The sequence below is a fragment of the Vulpes vulpes genome, chromosome X, assembly GCF_048418805.1.
Source record: "Vulpes vulpes isolate BD-2025 chromosome X, VulVul3, whole genome shotgun sequence".
NCBI classification, from domain to species: domain Eukaryota; kingdom Metazoa; phylum Chordata; class Mammalia; order Carnivora; family Canidae; genus Vulpes; species Vulpes vulpes.
Genome location: NC_132796.1, coordinates 51932226 through 51955326, shown reverse-complemented (window position 1 = coordinate 51955326; position 23101 = coordinate 51932226). Strand labels below are relative to the sequence as shown.

The window sequence follows — 23101 nt, the reverse complement described above, 5'->3', positions numbered from 1 at the left end:
GGAACTTAAATAAAAACATGAAGCTAAAAAAAACAAAAAACAAAAAAAAGCATTCTTAAAAGTTAAATGATAAAAATAATTCAAAATTTTTCAGATGTGGGGTTTTCCTCATACCTTTTTGAGTTTTATTTCTAATTCATTCTTAGACAATTATGCCAGCTCTGCTGGTTTGACGATACCTTCACAAATTAAAAATGAAAAAAACCTCAAAGTTTGAAAACAAAAATGTTTAAAGATTCATAAAATGTTGTAAACCATCTCTGGTTTACCAAAATTACCAATATGTGAAGAATCAGTAACAAACCGCTTTTGTCTTTTTTAAAAGATTTTATTAAAAAAAAAAAGATTTTATTTATTTATTTATTTATTTATTTATTTATTTAGGGAGGTGAGCAAGGAAGCAAGAAGGGTGCTAGGAGGAGGGATAAGCAGACTCCAAGCTGTGCAAGAGCTAAGCCTGACACAGGGCTCAATCTCATGACTCAGACCCTGAGTCACAACCCAAGTCCAAAATCAAGAGTCGGATAGTCAGCTGACTGAGACACTGAGGTGCTCAAATACCAAACTACTTTTGAATCAATTGTTGATTCTTTCTGTATTTCTACTATCTTCTCACCTGGCAAGCTGATCTCTGCCTACTCTGGGGTTGGATCTTCATTGATAAATTGGGGCCCTTAGGTCTTTCTGGACACCTCAGATATTTACTAATTTATTCACTTCATTCAGCAATATTTATTGATTACCCATTATATGCCAGGGACAGGGGGAACATAAATCAGACAACTACCTCAAGAAGTCTATTGGATGAATATTCAAACATGGCTGACAGCTATTAATGTTGACTTACTATGTAGCAAGCATTCTCACATGCAGACTATATAAAGCTTTACATGTGAAAGAGTAGTGGTGATGTCCGGCTACAATAGAATATATACAATGAGTACAAGACAATTGAAAGATTTAAATTGTTTAAGATTAATTAGGTTCTTGGTTTTCAAAAAAGTTGCTTAAGTCCATTATAAATATGCAAAAATGATATACTGTTAATCTTGTTTTTGTACATGAGCTCTTTCAGAAAGGACTTTAATGTGTCACAAAAATTGAATATGGGAAAACCAGTTTTTAAATCGGAAGTAAGCCAAGCAATATATAACAGACTCTGACAGTATCTTACCCAATACCCATTATCCCAATCTTTCTTACCCAGAGAACCTCAATTTTGTTTGGGGCAGCAATAAACCAAACTTCTCAAATGTATACCTCAGGGTGGCCACATGACCTAGTTCTAGCCAATGAGATTTAAGCAGAAATCTACTGGATAGGGTTTCTAGAAGGGCTATTGTTTTCCTACTAAAGGAAAACAATTTAGTTTACTAGATCCTTTAGCTTTTTGCCTTATGCTTTTTACCCTTTTCTTCCTGTGTAGAACACAAATGAGGTGTTTAGAAATCGAGCAACCATTTTACAATCATAAAGACATAAAACATACACTAAAAAAGTTGTGAGCAGATAAGCTCAAGGATTATCTTGAGCAATGGACCCACCTTTGGGCTGGAATTTTTTTTTTGCCTAAAAAAAACACCCAGGGGTGCCTGAGTGGCTCAGTCGGGTTAAGCATCTGCATTCCTCTTGGGTCATGATCCCAGGGTTCTGGGATCAAGCCCCAAGTGGGGCTCCCTGCTCAGCGGGGAATATGCTTTTCCCTTTGCTCTGATCCCCCACCATTCATGCTCACATGCTCTCTCTCCCTCTCCCTTTCATACAAATAAATAAAATCTTTTAAGAAAACAAAACAAAACACCTATTTTGTTGCCCCACCACAAAAGTGTTTTTGTTACATGCAGTCAAATGTGGTCCTAACTGGTACACTCTATCTCAAAAGGGAAAGGTTTGCAGGGAAAATATTTTAATTTTTATTACAAGAATGAAGAAAAGTCTTTCTTCTGATTTGAAAAGCAATGGGATTTCCTGCAAAATAAAAGTACTTTTCTTGATCTTGTATTTGCCTGTGGTGGAGAGCAAGATATCTAGGAGAGCAGGAAATATAAGCTAACTCCTGCCCTCTGATCAAGTGAGATTGAGATATTACATTTTACTTACTGGAGCAGTGTCTCCTAAAATGTATCATAGCACAATAGATTCTTGAGATATACCTCAGGAAAAAAATAAAAGAAAAACCTTTTCTTGGTCAAGTTGATAGATATTGAATATAGAACCCATTCCTCTTAGAAATTCACAGTAGGCATTATGATGTTAAAAGCTCTGGATAAATCCTGTAGTAAAGAAATTGGCTTAACATTGTTTGACCTTGACTCTATCCATGTTGTCACAAATGGCAAGATTTCACTCTTGTTTATGGCTAATATTCCATTCGTATATACCACCTCTTCACCCTTTCGTCTATCAATAGACACAGGTTGATTCCATATGTTGGCTATTATAAGTAATTCTGCAAAAACCACAGGGATGCATGTATCTTTTCTAATTAGTGTTTTTGTTTTCTTTGGGTAAATACTCTGTAGTGGGATTACTGGGTCATATAATATTTCTATTTTTAATTTGTTGAGGAACCACCATACTGTTTTCCACTTGGGCTGCCATAATTTGGCTATTGTAAATAATGCTGCTATAAACATAGGGATGCGTGTATCCCTTTGAATTAAATGTTTTTTTTTATTCTTTGGGTAAATACCCAGTAGTGTAATTGATGGATCATAAAGTAGTTCTATTTTTAATTTTTTGAATAACCTCCACACTGTTTTCCACAGTGACTGCATCAGTTTGCATTCCCACCAACAATCTTTCATGTTGAAGAATACATTCTAAAGCATGTCTGTTAAATACTAACAGACAAACAGTGTATGAGGGTTCCTTTTTTGCCACATCCTCACCAATACTTATTTCTTGTGTTTTTGGTTTTAGCCATTCTGATAGGTATGATATCTCATTGTAGTTTTTTGGTTTGCATTTCCCTGATGACGAGTGATGTTGAACATCTTTTCATGTGTCTGTTGTCCATCTGTATGTCTTCTTTGGAGAAATGTCTGTTCATGTCTTCTGCCCATTTTGTAATTGGATTATTTGTTTTTTGGGTATTGGGTTGTATAATTTCTTTATATATTTTGGATACTAACCCTTCATCAGGTATGTCATTTGCAAGTAACTTCTCCCATTCCGTAGGTTGCCTTTTAATTTTGTTGATTGTTTCCTTTACTGTGTGGAAGCTTTTTATTTTTATGTGGTCACAATAGTTTATTTTTGCTTGAGTTTCCCTATCCTAAGGAGACATATCTAAAAAAATGTTGCTATGGTAAATGTCAGAGAAATTGCTGCCTATGCTCCCTTCTTCTATATTCATTATTTATTTCTAATTTTACTCTACTGTATCTTGTGACTATAGTATATGGAATTTCTACCTTTTATATTAAGAGCATTTTGAATTCAAATACTAAATAATAGTTGTAAAGATTCATGTGCACTTTAAAAGAAAGTATTCCTTGTCCTAATCATTATCATTTGACAGTCTAGTCTACGTTACTTGTATTATTCTGCACCATACTTTTTAAAAATTAGCTTTTTGTCTACATGACTTGTCATATTCTGATAGCCAAGTGTTGAAGTCTCCAATCACACTATATGGCAGACCCTTGATATATGAGGAATTCCAAAGCATGTACTGTGAGACCATATGATTTTCATACATAAATGCAGAGAAAGTAGAAGTGAAAATTTCAAGTTCCTCCTTTACACCCTTAATGAGGTTAACCATTAGTAAAGACTGACAAAATCAAGTTCTTATTAGTAGAGCCAACAAAAGGCTAAGGAAGAATGGAGGAGGGGGTTATTAATTTTGCCTAGTGAAAGCTTCACTGAGAAGGTGATATTTGATGTGGACTTAAAAGGTGAATATGCTTTACTTTGTAGAGAGAAGGCAAAGAAATGTGAAAATACTGAGAAAACATGAAGTAGTCCAGTGTACTACTTTATTTTTTTTAATTTTTATTTATTTATGATAGTCACAGAGAGAGAGAGAGAGAGGCAGAGACACAGGCAGAGGGAGAAGCAGGCTCCATGCACCGGGAGCCTGACGTGGGATTCGATCCCGGGTCTCCAGGATCGCGCCCTAAGCCAAAGGCAGGCGCTAAACCGCTGCGCCACCCAGGGATCCCCCAGTGTACTACTTTAGACTATGATAGTGGTGATTGGATATTCATGGGGGTCAGAGTATGAAGGGTCTTTGTTGAACTTCATGATGGGGAAGCGTTGAACTCTGACTATAAGTACAGACATCCCCTCTATGAGGCAGCCCTCTGGATATCACTCAAGTACTCTGCTCACTTTCTGCCTCCGTGATTACCTCTGGAGGTCCCTGGACATTTGGCCCACTAGGGTTACCATTCTGGACACTCTTAGTAAATGTTCCTTCCTGCCTTCATATTCCATGATTAAATCTTACTGATTATTTCCCTTGATGATCACTTCATACAACATTACTGTAACATCCAGAGTGAGGAGCAAAACCTTAGAGTATTAGAGTATCTCAAAAATATTCAGGGATGGAGGAGGAGACAGAGAGAGAGCAAGAGATTGCATTGTAGAGGAGAGTCTGAGGCTGAGGAGCAAAGATATGGGGGGAAAGAATTTTTGAGAAGGAGTATGTGACTGATGCTACTAAGAAAGCTGAGTCTTACACTGGAATCCCTTTGTTATTTCACTCTTATGTTATAGCCTCATTCCCATGTGTGCCCTTAAGGTTCTTTTCTGGAAAAATTCTGCTGTAGTTTGCTCCTCCTGAACAACTCAAACAGGTGAGAATAAATTGAAATCCAATTCCCCTTTTTATTCAATTACTTTAGGTTACCTCTTATGAGATTTTGACTCATCCAATTAGTCCCAGTGACTCCTACCAAGGTTTCTCCTACCTAATCTGATAGGCTCCCAAATCAAATCAGCTACTTTATATTACCAGCAGCCTTCTCTGCCATATCAAGGGGTTTGTACTTTATCTTGTAGACCAGCATTTGCAAGACTCTATTTAGAGAAACACTTAATGTTCCATGAGATGGTAATAGGTGTTATTTGAAACAAGGATTCTATTATCAGGTAAGCTTGGGAAATACTAAATACTCCCTCTTGGATAGTCACAATGCCCATTACTGTAGTGACGATTCTGAAAATAATTCAGTAAATACATCCATCTAACTTTGTTTAATCCAGCATCTCCCACAGTTATTTGACCACATAATAATTTTTTTCTTTGTAATATTTATTAGCATCTGTGGAACATTAATGGTACCCCAAACGTAATTCAAGATATGCTGGTAGAAGCACTGTAGGAGCAAAAAGGGATTTTAAGCAGAGGTCTAACAAGTCAGACTTAGCATTAATAAGAGCACTCTGGCACCAGTGTGATAAATGGATTGGTGATAGAGGACTCTAGTAGAAGTAGTGGCAATTATCTAGAAATTGCTTTGACTAGGTTCTGACAGTGGAGAGGGAAAATGACACATTGGATTAATATCAAGGTGGTAAAATTAACAGGATCTGGTGATAAAATGTGAGATTGGGAGGGTTAAGATGTTTCACCTGCTATTGGATGTGTTGATATTAAGGTGTTTGTTGAAAATTGGTAAACTGGATATATTGGTTTTGAGGTAAATCACTTATGAGAGAAATTTGGGTTAGAAATAGATATTTCAGGAATCCCTGGGTGGCTCAGCGGTTTAGCGCCTGCCTTCGGCCCAGTCCCGGGATCCAGTTCCATGTCGGACTTCCTGCGTGGAGCCTGCTTCTCCCTCTGCCTGTGTCTCTGCCTCTCTCTCTCTCTGTCTCTCATGAATAAATAGATAAAATCTTTTAAAAAAGAGAAATAGTAACATTCGACAAAGCAGGAAAGACTATCCACTGGAAAAAAGACAGTCTCTTCAATAAATGGTGCTGGGAAAATAGGACATCCACATGCAGAAGAATGAAACTAGACCATTCTGTTACACCATACACAAAGATAAACTCAAAATGGATGAAAGATCTAAATGTGAGACAAGATTCCATCAAAATCCTAGAGGAGAACACAGGCAACACCCTTTTGAACTTGGTCACAGCAACTTCTTGCAAGATACATCTATGAAGGCAAGGGAAACAAAAGCAAAAATGAATTATTGGGACTTCATCAGGATAAGAAGCTTCTGCACAGCAAAAGAAACAGTCAACAAAACTAAAAGACAACCTACTGAATGGGAGAAGATATTTGCAAATGACAAAGCAGATAAAAGGCTAGTTTCCAAGATCTATAAAGAACTTATGAAACTCAACACCCAAGAAACAAACAATCCAATCATGAAATGGGCAAAAGACATAAACAGAAATTTCACCAAAGGAGACATACACATGGCCAACAAGCACATGAGAAAATGCTCCGCATCACTTGCCATCAGGGGAATACAAATCCAAACCACAATGAGATACCACCTCACACCAGTCAGAATGGGGAACATTAACAAGGCAGGAAACAACAAGTGTTGGAGCGGATGTGGAGAAAGGGGAACCCTCTTGCACTGTTGGTGGGAATGTGAACTGGTGCAGCCACTATGGAAAACTGTGTGGAGGTTCCTCAAAGAGTTAAAAATAGATCTGCCCTACGACCCAGCAATTGCACTGCTGGTGATTTACCCCAAAGATACAGATGCAGTGAAATGCCGGGACACCTGCACCCCGAAGTTTCTAGCAGTAATGTCCACAATAGTCAAACTGTGGAAGGAGCCTCGGTGTCCATCGAAAGATGAATGGATAAAGAAGATGTGGTCTATGTATACAATGGAATATTACTCAGCTATTAGAAATGACAAATACCCACTATTTGCTTCAATGTGGAGGGACCTAGAAAGTATTATGCTGATTGAAATAAGTCAATCGGAAAAGGACAAACATTATATGGTCTCATTCATTTGGGGAACATAAAAATTAGTGAAAGGGAATAAAGGGAAAGGAGAGAAAATGATTGAAAATATCAGTGAGGGTGACAAAACATGAGAGACACCTAACTCTGGGAAATGAACAAGGGGTAGTGGAAGGGGAGGTGGGTGGGGGGTGGGGGTGACTGGGTGATGGGCACTGAGAGGGACACTTGACGGGATGAGCACTGGGTGTTATGCTATATGTTGGCAAATTGAACTCCAATAAAAAAATTTTTTTAAAAAGAGATAGATATTTCAGATTGAAACAGTATAAAGTGAAAGAAAGGGTGGGACCCCACCAAAACTGAAGATTTAAGAAGTATGAAATAAGGAAAGTAAAAAAGGTAATCTAATTTTCCCCTTTATTGAGATACAATGTATAACATTGTGTAAGTTTAAGGTGTACATGATGATTTGATATACATATATATTGCAAAGTGATTACAATAAAGTTAGTTAACATATCCATCACTTCACATAATTACAATTTTTTGTAATAAGAACATTTAAGATCTACTTTCTTAGCAATTTTCGAGTGTATATTATTGTTAATTTAAATCATCATCCTGTACATTAGATCCCCAGAAATCATTCGTCTCTAATTGGAAACTTGTACTCATCAGCGTTGGCCAACATCTCCCCACTTCCCTTATTCCCTAGCCCCTAGCAATCACCATTCTATACACTGTTTTTATGAGATTGGCTTTTTTTCTTTTAGATTTCACATATAAGTGGGATCTTACAGTTTTTGTCTTTCTCTGTCTGACTTATTTCACTTGGCATGATGCTTTCAAGGTCCATCCATGTTGCAAATGGCAGGATTTCCTTCTTTTTAATGGTGAATAATATTCCATTATATTCCACATCTTATTTATTCATTCATCTGTCAATGAACACTTAGGCTAATTTCCATGTCTTGGCTCTTGTGAGTAATGTTGCAAAGAATACGGGGTGCAGATATCCCTTTGAGATAATAATTTCACTTCCTATGGAAGTGCCCAGGTGTGGGATTGCTGGATCATATGGTAGTTCTATTTTTAATTTTTTGAGGAACCTCCATACTGTTTTCCATACTGGCTGCACCAATTTACATTTCCACCATTAGTGCATGAGGACTTGCTTTTCTCTACATCCTTGCCAACACTTATATTTTGTCTTTTTGATAGTAGTCATCCTAACAGGTATGAGGTAATATCTCATTGTGGTTTTGATTTGCACCTCCCTAATGATTAGTGATGTTAAGCATCTTTTTTTTATGTATCTGTTGGCTATTTGGATGTCTTTGGAAAAATGTCTATTTAAGTCTGCTTCCCACTTTAAAATCAGATTGTTTTTTTTTTGCTATTGAGTTGAATGAATTTTTAAATGATCTTTTAACTTTTGTTCCTTCACTACTTTTTTTTTTTTGTATAGTTGACACATAATATTATGTTAGTTTCAGGTGTATACCTTTGCTGTGTTTTTTAAAAAATTTTATTTATTCATGAGAGACACACAGAGAGAAGCAGAGATATAGGCAGGGGGAGAAGCAGGATCCCTGCAGGAGCCCAATACAGGACTTGATCCCAGGACCCCAGGATCATACCCTGAGCTGAAGGCAGACACTCAACCACTGAGCCACCCAGGCATCCCTTTGCTGTGTTTTTAAGAGTGTCTTTTGTTGGTTGCCTTATGAAGGAAGAGACATCTGTGTTTTTATTTACTCTTTTAAAATTCTCAGAATGCAACTTTAGGAAAAACTTTTAAGCAGAACTTAGTAAGATTTTAAAATATAGTTATAAAGCGGATTTCCCATGGTAGACTTTTGTATGGTAGCAAATGCCTTGGGATTATGGTGTTAGAGGACCATCATGAGGACAAAGTGACCTCTGTGAAATGCCTCTGTCAACTGAAAAGTAATCCTGAATAAGTTCCCTTTGATTTATCTGAAAGGCACACTTGTTAGCTTAGTAGTGTGGAGATAAAGGAAGCCTTCATATTTGTAGAAAGAAGATTGCCACACAAAAATCTGTATATGAATGTTTTTAGCAGTGTAGGCATAGTAGGCAAAAAGTGGAAACAATCCAAAAGTCCATCAACTGGTGAATGGATAAAAACTGTTGTGTATACGTGCAATGGAATATTATTCAGCCACAAAAAGAATGAAGTACTGATACATGCTACAACCTGGATAAGCCTTGAAAACATTATGCTAAGAGGAAGAAGCCAGTCCTAAAAAACCACGTAGTCCATTACTCCATTTATATGAAATGTCCAGAAATGGCAAATCCATAGAGACGAAAAGTAGACTAATGTTTACTAGTGGCTGGGAGAGATGAAGGAATGGGGAGTGACTGCTAATGTGTACTGGCTTTCTTATTTGTGGTGCTGAACAATGTTAGAAAATTAGTGGTTGCACAACTCTGTTAATATATTAAATATTACTGAATTTTACACTTTAAACAAGTTAAACTTCTAGTATGCAAAATATCCCAATTGAAAATGCGTTATGATAAAACAAGAACAACCTGAGTGGTAGCTACTCAAACTGTTTGGTTATCATTTGAGTCCTTCAGGACCCAGGGGTTGGGCTTAGGGAAGAAAGCCATTGGGGGGGGGGGGGAGACAGGAAGCATGTCTGTCCCTAGCATGCCCATGGTTGGGCCAGAGGGGCCTCAGGATGCCCCCTTTTGCAGAATGACTGAGTAAAGCTCCTCAGGACAGCAACTACAAGGGCTTTGTGGCAAGGAAGGAATTCCTAATGTCCTCCCCTACCATACACAGCCTTCCTTTATCTCCTTTTCTCTCCCCTTTGGTTAGCAGCAAATGAGTCTCCTCTCCAAAGCACATGCTCTTGGGCATGCAAGCTCATTCGGTCACATGAAAAGCAGCTTTTGGGTCGCTGAGCAGCCATACTGGGTCTTATGCTGGTCAAACAGTTTGCACAGGGCATCCATATAGAGTGCATGATATTTGTCCACCACTTCCCGGCTTGGTTTTTCAATTTTAGGCAGTGGCAGAGGCTCCCCAACTGGAGATGGAAAAAAGAGAAGGGGCAAGTATTAGAATCTTCTCTTCCTTTAACCACCTTCTTCCCAGAGCCAGATCCTTTCACTTGCCAAGTCAGGTCTCAGCTTCTCCCTCTCTGCCACCCTTTTCTTTGGTGGGGGCGGGGAGGAGAGGGCTGAGGTTGAGGTCAAGAAAGAGTTGAGGTAGGGCAGTCCCGGTGGCTCAGTGGTTTAGCACTGCCTTCAGCCCAGGGCGTGATCCTGGAGACCCGGAATTGAGTCTCATGTCGGGTTCCCTGCATGGATTCTGCTTCTCCTTCTGCCTGTGTCTCTGCCTCTCTGTCTGTCTGTCTGTCTCTCATGAATAAATAAATTTTAAAAAATCTTTAAAAAAGAAGAGCTGAGGTGGCCTTGGGGCTAAAAGCAGCACTCACCTACAGTGATGATAGGCAGTGAGTATGGCAGGAGCCCATTGGAGCCTTGGCAGAAGCCTCTTCCATAGAAGATACAAAAATAGAAACCAAAGATACTGCGGAAGCAGCTCTGGAACTTGTACATCCAGCTGTCCTTATGGAATAACACCTGTTCATATACCTCAGTTTCTCCAAAAGTGAAGGTGGGAACCAGATGTGCCCTAAAAGAAAACCTCAATTTATTTCTCAAACACAGGCTACAAATGAGAATCACCCAGGAAGAACCCTGGCCAGGCTCTTACCTATACAAAATCCCTGTGACATAAAGCATTTCTTCTTGCACTAAACAGGGCTCCTGTATTTATTGTCTTTTGCCTTGAAATTTTCAAGTCCAGTGAGAATGCTATCTCTGGGCAAGATCACAAGGGCAAGATATGGGGGTGTAGGGAAGGAAGAGGGTTTTGGGCAGAGAACCCCAAAAACCTATATCATGTAAAGAAAAGCTTCCAGGAAGTGTCATGCAGAGAAATATCTGACCTGTTTCTACTAGTAGGAAGCATAGAGAAGATGATAATATTGCACAGATACATATATTATGATATGACTATCACCCACAGGGACTATGCATAAGGTATTCTATTCCTTGAGATTAGAGGAAAGTCATGTCGCTCTCAGGCCATTGAGAATCAGGCTCCTTAAGTCTTCCTGTGAGAGAAAAGAGAACATGGTCTCTCTTACACAAATCTTTGTGAGTTACTAGTAATCTCTCAGCACTCTGATATGTGTTACTTTACTGAATCCTTACAGCAGAGACAGTGCAGGGCACAGTGTGTGTGTGTGTGGGGGGGTATTTTCTTTATCTTACAGATCCAGAAGCCCAGGTTCTGAAGGGGAAAAGTCATTCAGGCAGTCAGTGAGTGACAGGACCTGGACTAGAACCCAGGATTCCTTCCTCTCAGCTCAGAACTCTCTCTTATGTTATGCTCCAAACTGATGAACAGGCCCTTCAGGCAAGGGCCTTAGACGAACTACTTCCCTTTCCTTTGAATCTACAATAGGACAATTGTCTCTGTGTTCACTAGGCTGACCTCCTGACCTTATGGTGCACCCCACTGCTCCAGCCTTGGGCACCTGCTCTTTTCCTGCTATCTTTATGCCTGAATTAAAGTGGCTAATAATTATCTACCAGTTACTGTGTGACAGACACATGTAGATGTTTTCTGTAGATGACTTCATTTAAGCCCCACAATGACTGTATGAAGTAGGTACAATTATTTGTAACCACGTTATGAAAATGAAAACACCAAGACTCAGAATAGTTAAGTAATCTGTCTCAGAGTGCACAGTAAATTATGGAGCCAGGGTTTCAAATCAGGCCCCCTTACTTCAGATTCCATGCACATACTCACCATACTGTACTGCCTGTCCCTTTCATTTACCATTAACAAACAGATGTAGATATTAATATTAATAGAGATGATGTGGGCATCATCTGTATATTAAGGGAGTCCTAGACACGCCCCCTGATAATGAATCTGAGTTTCTTGCTTGGCTTCCTAAGAATTGGTCCAGTTTGGTTAGAAGGAGTGGATGACATAAACTTTTTTAAAATTCTAGGACCATCTCCCCTCTGTACTAGTAAGTTCCATGAGAGCAAGACTCATATCTGATTAATCTTGGCATCACCTAGTAGGTGATACTGCTCAGATAAGGCCACCCACCCTAGCCCAGGGAGGAACACCTACCCATGCTGGAGGGCTGTGCGCACAAACCCTTTGCGCTTCTGGAGGATGAGGGTGGTAGTGTTGGGCACACTTTGCAGGGCCTCTCCCACCCCTCCCACTACGATGCCCACGAGGTTGCCAGTGCCATGGCTTAGCAGGTAGTCGATAGCTGGCTGGCTCACAGAGCACACACCTAAAGAGAATCAAGGAGCAGAGACAGGAGCGAAATAAGGAGAGGAGAAAATAGCTAAGAGAGAACACCCTCTGCTCTACTCCTCATTGGCTTGTTTGTACGCCCTCTGTTCCCATGAGTCCCAGAAGGAGAATCAATGAGATGGGACAAAGGGTGTGGAAAAAAGAAGGCTTTAGGTGAACCCAACATGTTTCACTTTGAGGCAATATCTCCACTTGCCTCCAATATCGGAGGCACTGAGTCAAAACTATAGTAGGAAGGTTTCCAATGGTATAACTAGAAGGACTTTCTGAATATCAGCTATAATCTTACTCTTTTCCTTTCCTCTATTGCCTTTAAATAGCAAAAGCTATTATTTACTGAGCATATGGTCTGTGGTAGGCATATTGATATATTGAATATCAATATATTGATATTCATATTGAATACTTTCATTCATTTGAATACATTTGAATACATTTCATTCATATTGAATACTTTACTTGTATTATCTCATTTAGCCATCAAACCACATCTGAGGTTGGACTATTATCGTCAGCATCACCTTGCTGATCAAGAAACTGAGACCAATAGCATGCTGAAGACCACACAGTAGCTGGCAGAGCCAGGATTCAAACCCAGACAGTTTAACTCCAGAATATATGCTTTAACTACTATGCTATGATGGGAGTGAGTGAGAGTTGGTTGAGAGGTAGGGGATGGGGCTTTAAAAGGTGCATCCCCTAACAGAAAATGGGCCAGAAGCTCCAGTAAGTATGGTCAGAGTTACCTTTGGCCATGAGGTACTCCCTAACAAGGGGGATCTTGAAAAACCAGGACAGTGTGGCCAAGTGGGGAGTGATGCCTGGGAAGATCTTTGAGAAGCCTGTGGCTTCAGTGCAGAAGTTGCAGAAGGCTCCAAAGGTCAAGATGCCATGGGGGTGAACCCCCATGAGGTAGTTGTGCTTCGGTGACAGGTCTTTAGTCTTCAGGATCTGCAGCCATGGAGAGAAGTGCCAGAGGTGGTGAAATGAGATCATGTGAAGAAGCAAGGGTGAAGACACTTCAGTAATCAGGACAATCTCTAAAGCAGAGCTTTTCAACATAGGCCATGAGTGGGTTTCAAGGAGCCAAGATATTGGTTTCCTTAGCTCCTGGGAAACCAGGTAGGATCTGGGGCAGCTAGAACTGCTGGGTTTTTTTGCCTATGGCTACAAGTAGTTTAGGTCATTTATCTCAGTGCATTTTATGCATGGTATCATTTTGTAAGAGTGCTATTATGTGAAAAGGTCGGCAAGCTCTGCTCTGAAAATTAGGGCAATGTTTGTTGTCTACTCCAAAGAATGCTCAGAGGATCAGCATAGCAGTACATTTCTAGAAGTCTTCCTAATACGCTCTCCTCTCAACCCCCTTCCAGTTTCTGCCTAACTAACTTCTGCTAAACTTGAAAACCCTGCCTAAGCATCACCATGTCTGTGAAGCTTTTTCTTACCCCTCATCTGAACTACTTGTATACCTTGTACCAAATCATAAATACATACTTGTCTATCTTTCTCATTAGATGTGAGCACCTTGATGGCAGATTGCATCCTGATCACTTCTCTGTACCTCTAACATGTGGTATAGAGTAGGCTTTCAATCAATGTTTGTTAAACTGAACTGTATTTGCATTTCCATGTGTATCATCTGCTAGGTCATGCCAAGGGTGTCTAAAGTATGCTAGCAGAGTAGCAAGTAACCAGCAGCGCCGTTGGGTCCTGAAGTATGTCTGGCCTGCACTGAGACTTCTCTGGTATGCTCATTTTCATTAAGGACAACACTAGTTACTTAGCATAAATGCCCAGTATTTTGGGAACTGTGGGAGATGTTGGGGAAAAGACACTTACCGTAATGGGAAAATAGTTCTTGAGGTGGGTCCAGGCACACCAATTCCTTACCCAGGCTGAATGCCTTCCACCTGAGACAGAAATATCAGTGGGGGTGGTGTCTGTGTGTGCCAACCCCATCCCTCCCGCTTACTCAGGGCTTTCCTAACAGCATGGAGGGAGCATGGCTCTGCTAGAGAGGTGGAAAAGGAAATGGCCCCAAGACAGTCTTGGCTGGTCCAGGTCCTGTGTCTCTGAGAATTTGGATGAGGGACTTGTGGCATGGTGAGTGGGACTCTCTGGTTACAAGTTAAGCTGGAATATTCTTAGGCCTTGTTCTTTCTAGGTCCATAAGTCTTACCTTGCTCTGGGGTCTTCCAGTCCAGGAAAAACCAGATAAAGTAAAGCACTGGTAGTGGCCACAAGGATGTAAACAGCAAGTAAATGAGCAATGGCTGCAAGATCCAAACTGATGAGGGAGTAGGTCAGACCAAAATTGGGCTGCCAGCAAAACTTGCCCATATACGTCCCCATTAAGAGCTCTCCAAACTACTCAAGCCCCTGTTCCTGGCCTTCTGCACAGTCCAACTCTTGCCCATCCAGAATCCATGTCTACTTGTCCTTCAAACATTCCCTCTCTCATCTACCATACACCAGCCCTATTTCTCTAATTCCCTATAATCCCCATCTACTTGCTTCCCCACCCACTCACCATCCCTCTACTGCTCCCTGCTTACCACCAGCTTTTCCCCCCTGCTCCCATTCATCCACCATCTTTTCCTTCTTGTCTCCTGTCTCCTTCACTGTCCACCATCCCCAAACCCTAGTTAAGCCACAAGCTCATCATCTTTCCTTGCCCATATACTAGCCACATCTCCTCACACCCTGCCACCTAAGCATCTGCATCCCTCTACTGTTTTCCATTCACCATTCCTTCCATTATCACTCTCTCCCCACATGCTATCACCCCACCCCATCCCAGAATGGTAAACTCTATGGTATAAACATAGGCTCTACTTCTCCAAGTCTGTAATTCTAATGCTTCTTCAGTCCCACTCTCCATGCTTCCTTATTCTGGTAGATATACAGGCCTATTCCCTAGGACTCATTTCCCCCTTCCAGATAGTGAGGATTAAGAAGTGACTAAAATTAGCCAGATCTACTCATAACCATCATGACCCTGTTCTACCCCTCTGTTTGTTCTCATTGTGTCCTGTGGTATCTCTTCTTTCTCCAGGGCAATCATGGAACTCAAGTCTTATTCTGTAGTATCATCTGAGATGATCAAAGATAGGACATGAGATTTCGCATGAGCATGAAATTCACCCCAGATCTGGCCCTGGCCTCTGACTCTGGTTTCTTGCTGTGCGCTCTTGGATCAGTACTCACACATGGCAAGGTAGCTCAAGGGCCATTGTAGAAGTATCAGACTCTGGAAGTGCGTAGGCTGCTTGAGACAAGGCATGATGCTCAGAAACCTGAGGAGACAAAGATCCCAGAACACTCTTCCAACCAGTGGTGGCACCAGCCTCTGGAAGCTCACTCGACAGTGAATGCGTATGATCAGGAGGATTTTCACCTCTCTTTTCCTTCTTTGTCCTGCCCCACACCTATGACCCACTGCAGGAGGCAGGCTTTGGAGTACCAAGGACTGCCCCATCAGGTCTGAACCCTGGGCCCTGGCCATTTGCCCTTTGACTCTTTCCTGAGATTATTAAGACATCAGCATGAAGAAAGGTAAGGACTACCATCTAGTCCTAGTGACTCAGAGATCAAGACAAGGGAAATACCTTTCATAGGCCACTCTGAGACTACAGGGGTTGTGATCTCAATGAGGTGGCTGGTGGTCAGGGAGCTCTAGATAGTTTTTGGGGTGGGGATCACCTAGTATAGATTTTTGTTGAGAGACACTATTGTCCTGAAGTAACCTGGCTTGGGATGTCCCCTCTTTTAACTTGCTATTACAAAAATTTCCAGGGCAGCCTGGGTGGCTCAGCGGTTTAGAACCTGCCTTTGGCCCAGGTGATGATCCTGGAGACCCGGGATCGAGTCCCACATCCGGCTCCCTGCATGGAGCCTGCTTCCCCTTCTGCCTGTGTCTCTGCCTCTCTCTCTGTTTCTCATGAGTAAATAAATAAAATCTTTTTAAAAAAATTCCAAATATACACAAAGCTAGAGAATGCAACAAATTTTTATCTTTTTCTTCATGTTTTTTGTTCATCTTCAATAACTATTAACATTTTGCCATACTTGTTTCATCTATTGCCCCAATTTTTTTTCTTGGAGCATCTTAAAGCAATTATAAGGTACATCATTTCACTCTTACATACTTCATTGTGCATACAAAATTATGAATGTTTTCTTCCATAGTGATGCTATAATCATCCTTAACAAATTTTGTAATTCTTGAATAATAACTAATATCCAGTCCATATTCAAATGCCTTTTTACAGTTGGTTAATTTGAATCAGGATCCAAACATGATTTGTTGATTGTATTTGAATGCTATGGTTTCATAACTCTGTCTCTCTTTAATTTTTCATTGTAAAATAAAACTTAGATACAGAAAACCACCTAAAACAAATGTATGGCTTAATAAATTATTATAAGATAAATACCTTGCAGCCACCACTACATCAAGAAATAAAACTCCAGAAATCTCTCATGTGCCCCATTTTAATCACAACTGTCTCTTCTTCTTCCCAAAATAACCACTATCCTGACATTTAGAGTAATATTTTCTTTGCATTTCTATGGTTTTATTACCCAAGCATACTTCCTTAATGATTGTGGTTTAGTCTTGCCTGTTAAAAGAATTGACATGTTCCTTAAATTTTCTCTTTTTAAATTTTTTTATTTTGGAAAGTTTTAGATTTATGGAAGAGTTGCAAAGATAGTATGGAGAGTCCCCTATACTCTCCACACAGCTTCCTCTTATGTTAACATATTATGTAACCATGGTATAGATACCACAGCTTAAGAAACCAATACTGGTACATCACTGTTAATGCCAGAGTTTATTCAAATTGCACCAAATTTTTCTACTAATGTCCATTTTCTGTCCCAGGAGTCCATCAAGGTCTCGCATTGCATTTAGTAATCATGTCTCCTTAGTCTCCTTCAATCTGTGATAGTTTCTTGATCTTTCCTTTTATGGCCTTGGCGTTTTAGAAGAGCTTAAGTTTGTTTTCATTTATATGTTCCCCCTCCATCCCTTTCTTTTCCTGACATTATTTATTTATCTCCACATTTGACCTGGAGAATTTTCCACAGCCTGGACTTTGTTTACTGCATGCTCATGGTATGCTTCAGTAGGTTCCTCTGTATTTCATGAAATGAGACATCTGGATTCAAGGAATGGATCAGACTCAGGTTTGAGCCCTTTGGCAAGATCTAAATTTGCTTTTAATACAGAACAATCCTCCTTCCTTCCCTTTTATTTCCCATGTCATTGGCCTGTTGAAGACTGTTCACCCTTAGAGTAAGCTAGCCTTCCAGGCCTCAGTACCAGCTCCACTAAACAGGAATGATGGTATGGAGCCTTGTTCCTAGTTGAGTTCCAAATACAGGCAAAATGGGAAGGAGGGGAAGCGAAGTCCTCATTCCTCTCTCTGACACCTGTTCTTGCCCTGTTGTAACTTCATGCCCAATGAAGCAAATTGAGTTGTAGGTTTGTTTTTATTTTTGTTCATTTTTTTGCTTTTTTTAATTTATGATAGTCACAGAGAGAGAGAGAGAGAGAGGCAGAGACACAGGCAGAGGGAGAAGCAGGCTCCATGCACCAGGAGCCCAACGTGGGATTTGATCCCGGGTCTCCAGGATCGTGCCCTGGGCCAAAGGCAGGCGCTAAACCGCTGCGCCACCTTTTGCTTTTCACACCTAAGGATTGTATGCTTCTAAAGGGGTAGGGGCTACATCTAAGTTGTCAGTGCCTCAGCCCCTAAGGCCCTTAGTATTGAATGAATAATGATCAGTGAGTGAATATCTTAGTTTGAGATCTTGATAATGATGGTTTCTTATGGGTAATGAAATCACTGGAGTCCTATAGAATAGTGTAACCTTGGAGATTTAAGAGGGGGCCAAGAAGGTGTGCAGAAAAAGAAGACAAGAGACACATTACAAAAGAGGAGAAGAAGAATGAGAGAAAGGAAAGGCAGTTGCTGACCTTTGAATTGGTTTGGCAAAAGATGTGGAGGGCACCACTCCAGGTCTTCTTGCTGATTGGATACCAGCCTGGCCCTTGAGCAAATGCTAGCACTCGGGTATTGCAGCATCTCAACCTACATAGATGTTGACATCCTTGTGGTTGAGGGTGAGAATTAGCCTCTGGCAATATAAGGGAGTTTTAGCATTCTGTCTTTCCATAATAGAATTTTCTGAGCCAACATCAACTCCCTCTCCACATTCTCTCAGCCTTCTAAATTACCTTCTTCTGGGACTTCTCCTGGATTAACTTTTAATAATTTGTACATTTTCATTTTTCCCCTCTAGTTCCTCCCATGGCTTCTGAGAAAAAGGTGGTAAGTTGTTGAGAAGACATTCATGCTACAGAACTGACCTATACATATATTCTTCCTTGTTGCAGCAGATCCTGTCCCTTGTTTTAGTATTTAAAATTTATGGACTTCAACATGATAATAGTTGTATTTTTTATATTCATTGATAGAGAAATATAGAATAAACTCAAACACTAAGAGTATACACAATGATGCAATAGGTCATTTGAAAAAAATCTGTGGAAACATGTTATTTATTCATTCTAGACAATGCTTGGGTCATGTGGGAATTTCTAGAACCCTTATAATAGTTAAGTTACTCCCCTCACTCCCCAGCAGTTTGGAAACTGGCTGTTCTCTTTTTCAAAATGAGAATTAATTTATCATTTTTCCTGATTATAGAAATAATCCATGTAAATCACAAATATTTCAGACTACTCGGGAAAGCATAAAGGGAACAAAAGTCACTCATAATCTCATCACATAGAAATAACTAGTCAATGTTAACATCCTGGTATTTCTCTGTCTTGACTTTTTTTCTGTACAAATATAGACATAGATATAGTGTCACTGTGAAGAGTTTAGGCTCCTGAGTCCAACATATCTAGGTCTATTTCTCAGCTCTGACACTCAAGTGAACTATGAATAATTACTTACCCTTTTCCTAACTAGTTTATCTGTAAAAATACAAGTATAATGCTTACTACCTACACCATAGTGTTGTTGTGAGGAAAAAATAATGTAAAGCACTTTGCTCAGTGCCTTGCTCATATATATGCTTATATTTAAAGCTCAGTAAATGTTAGTTATTATGCATAATTTATTAACCAAAAAGTAATCGTATTTTATGCACTGTTTTGTAAACTGCTTCTTCACCCAGCAGTATATTGTGGACATTATTCATGTCAACTTTCTTCTCTAACAACATACATAACATTTCATTGTATGGATATGCCATGATTCATTCAACTAACCTCCTATTATAGAGGAAGCACAAATTTTTAGGCATGCCTTTTCCATTATCTGGTCAGACTTCTAGATCTTCTACTGGTAGGCAATCAGAAACCTTCATGTACCCACAGATTTTCCAGTAACACTGATCAGTTTCCTTTCTCCCAATAGTTTTTAGGATTTACTGGTACAGAAAGTGTGATGCTTTCTCAAGCCTCTGTTAACCTGGGAGATGTTCAGGGACGAGGGAACCTGGTGAGCAGAATCAACCTCTCTCTCCAAGGAGATGACTGAACCTCAAGAGGGGATTTGATCCTTTTCTCCAAACAACTCAGGAAACAGGGTTTCAGACCCAGCGGTTGCTGCTTAGATTCACCTCAGCTCCACCTCAGGAAATGTTTGAATGGAAACCAAGTCCAGGGCTGTGATGGCATATGGAAAAATGGGACTTGTAAGCTATGGACCACTGAAATCAGCCTGTATCCAGGAAAAATGGATAAGAAATCTGTTTTATCGATATTTGGTTTCTATGCTTTCATATTGTTTTCTTTTATTTTTGAAAAAAAATTAATCCAGTCTCACCTGAACTAAGGGTGGAGTGATTGCAATTTCCTAGACCAGAGACTTTCTTGGTATGTGGGTGATCCTGGCCACCCTGAATTATATACAAGAAAATGGAATGATGACCAAAAGAAATTAGGAAACCTGGAAATGTGAGAACTGGTTGTTAGTAAACATACTGATCCTTTCCTTTCTTTTTCTCTCTCTTTTTTAAACATGACCCCACAGAATTAACATAAATACTTGGATAATGATACACTCTTATCATTGTTTTATGATGTCCCTCTTCTCTATCTGCCTATATTTATTGATTCATGTTTTTCCAGTAGGGATTTCCCTCTTGAGCACTGCATGCAAGAAGTACTGTCTTGTCCCTGGGTTACAACTCAGCAGCTAATTGTCTAATCTTGGCCTTCACTTCCTTTTCAGAAGCCTGAAGATATATTCTTAATGCCCAAGCTTTGGTAATAAAGTTCTTCTTTCTTTTATCTTACCAGTCCTGGCCTGGTAAAGATTTATCAGAGCAACATCAAATCCTCAAGTGAGTTCTGTCACTATAGGATATTAATAGCAAATAGCCAAAGCAGGTCATGGAGAAGGATAAACATGCATCAATATTCCCCCAAGCCAATGCCTGGTTATATGAAGATCTAGATATCAGAAACAAGTTGGAGTTTTAAGATCTGGGACATCAACAAGATATGGAGATCAAATCAAGAATAAACCAAAAAGCAAAAGTCATTCCAAAAAGTGACATGGCCAGTGGAAACCATTCAGTTCTGGTCCTAAGTCAAAGGTGAGTGGGGATCAGAGGAACAAGTGACATTGAGCTCTCTGTCCAGGTGATTAGAACAATCATAGAAGGGTCTTGCCATTTCCCCACCTTCTGTGGCAAGCCAGTCCACCTTGTCATACAGTGTCACTGGCCAACCTCAGCTTATCCACCAAGTGACACTGCCTGCCTCTGGCTATCTGCCTATTCCTTCTAATCCGGTTTTGCATCCTAAACAATTGGATGAATTCATGCTGTATGGTATGTGCAGAAATAGCCAAGTTGGGGGTGGCAAGGATCAAGGATTTGTTTAGTGCAGTATGATAGCTGCAGGAGTGAAAACCAGAGTTTGCAAAGAAAGAAACTGTCATATCACAGAATATGGCAAGACAAATGCTAACTGGGAAGCTGCTTCATGTTCTCTAATGTCATCGGACTCTGAGCAACTAAATCCGTCAATCTGAAGAGGAATGGTTCATTGACTACAAACTTTCTGGTGCCTACGCACCGTCAAGGGATTTTTTTCTAACTCACAAGTCCTGGCATAGGTAACAAAAGAGTACTTTATCTCAGACATTATACACCTGATATAGTAACTACCCCCACTGGTCCCTTGATGTCACTGGAAGATCTTACTTTCCCACCTTTTTCACCTTTGGTGCCAGAGAAACTACAGGAGTCACAAAGAATCATAAAATTCTTCATCTTGGGGGATCCCTGGGTGGCTCAGCGGTTTGGCGCCTGCCTTCGGGCCAGGGCGTGATCATGGAGACCGGGATCAAGGCCCACGTCAGGCTCCCTGCATGGAGCCTGCTTCTCCCTTTGCCTGTGTCTCTACCTCTGTGTGTGTGTGTGTCTCTCTCTCATGAATAAATAAATAAAATCTAAAATTTTTTTAAAAAATAAAATAAAATAAAATTCTTCATCTTATCTTCTGGGAGAAGCTCGCTGGTATGGCTTGACTTTTTCAAGGCCCTACCTATATCTTACAAGGTATAGTACAATTGCCAGTTACTGTAGTTGCTGGAGGGCTTCCCTCTCCACTGCAGGGTAGTGGTGAATTACATCAGCTTGTATTGTCCTTAACCTGTTATAAAAAACCAAAACCTCATGTATGGTTTATTCAGCTTATGAGAATGAGAGAAACACCTGTCCCAACACCTTGACCTATTTACATTTAGGAGGCAGGGAGATCTAGGAGGGACCAAGATCTACAAGCTGAACCACATGTTGCAAACTCAAATATCTCTAGGGAACAGAGATACTAGAAATGACAGGACAGGCTGAAAATTACAATAGGGAATGGTGGGGATTGTGGTGAACTAGAAAGGGCATGCTCCTTCTAAAGAACTTCAAGGTTGGGGCACCTGGGTGGCTCAGTTGGTTGGGTATCTACCTTTGGCTCAGGTCATGATCCTGGAGTCTCCAGATTGAGCCCAGCATTGAGGCCCACATTGAACTCACACTGAACCCCACATTGGGCTCCCCACTGAGTGGAGAGTTTGCTTCTCCCTCTGCCCCTGCCCTGCTCCTGCTCTCTCTCTCTCAAATAAATAAATAAAATCTTAAAAAGAAAAACTTCAAGGCTGGCTTTTCCAACTTTTTTGGTCAAAAATTTCAAACATACAAGAAAGTTGAAAGAATAGAATAGTACACGCTTGTATATTATCTATATCTTCAACAATTGCCAATACTTTGCATGTTTATGTTATCTCTATATATTTGAATGTATGTATATATGTATCAGTGCGTGTGTGTGTGTTTTCTATTTCTGAACCATTTCAAATTTTAAAAACAAAATATCTGTACTGTCTAAACAAAACACAACCGTGAACAGATTTGACACAAGGGCTGCTAACTTGTGACCACTGGGGAAGAACTTGTATGAAGGGCACACATCAATAAATCTGACATGAAACAAAGGGTGGACTGGCAGAAATAAGCATGGGCTTCCAGCTCTTCCTCAGCCTTCTTGTTCTAAAAAGAGTATATAATGCTTTTCAGATTGGCTAGGATTTCTTTTGTATTATTATGAATTATATCATATGTATAAAAGAGTTGAAAGAATGATCACGAGAACAAAGGTTTATTTATTTAATAGTATGCTCTCAGTAGCTTCGAAGGCCCTTACATGCCTTTCCATAATATTCCCCTCATCTCCTCCTCCACCATGAAAAACCACAATACTGATGAGTTTGTCTATTATT

General features: G+C 40.1%; 1 protein-coding gene across 1 annotated transcript; it reads right to left on the bottom strand.

Moving 5' to 3' along the window:
* Positions 1-8283: 8283 nt before the first annotated feature.
* AWAT1 (acyl-CoA wax alcohol acyltransferase 1) lies at positions 8284-15698 on the bottom strand. The gene is made up of 7 exons (XM_025982834.2): positions 15504-15698; positions 14476-14583; positions 14136-14206; positions 13040-13244; positions 12099-12270; positions 10375-10574; positions 8284-9963 (listed from the first exon to the last, which is right to left on the bottom strand). Exons 1-7 carry the CDS (start codon positions 15577-15579, stop codon positions 9809-9811), a joined length of 987 nt encoding a protein of 328 aa, XP_025838619.1. The 5' UTR covers positions 15580-15698; the 3' UTR covers positions 8284-9808.
* Positions 15699-23101: the final 7403 nt, after the last annotated feature.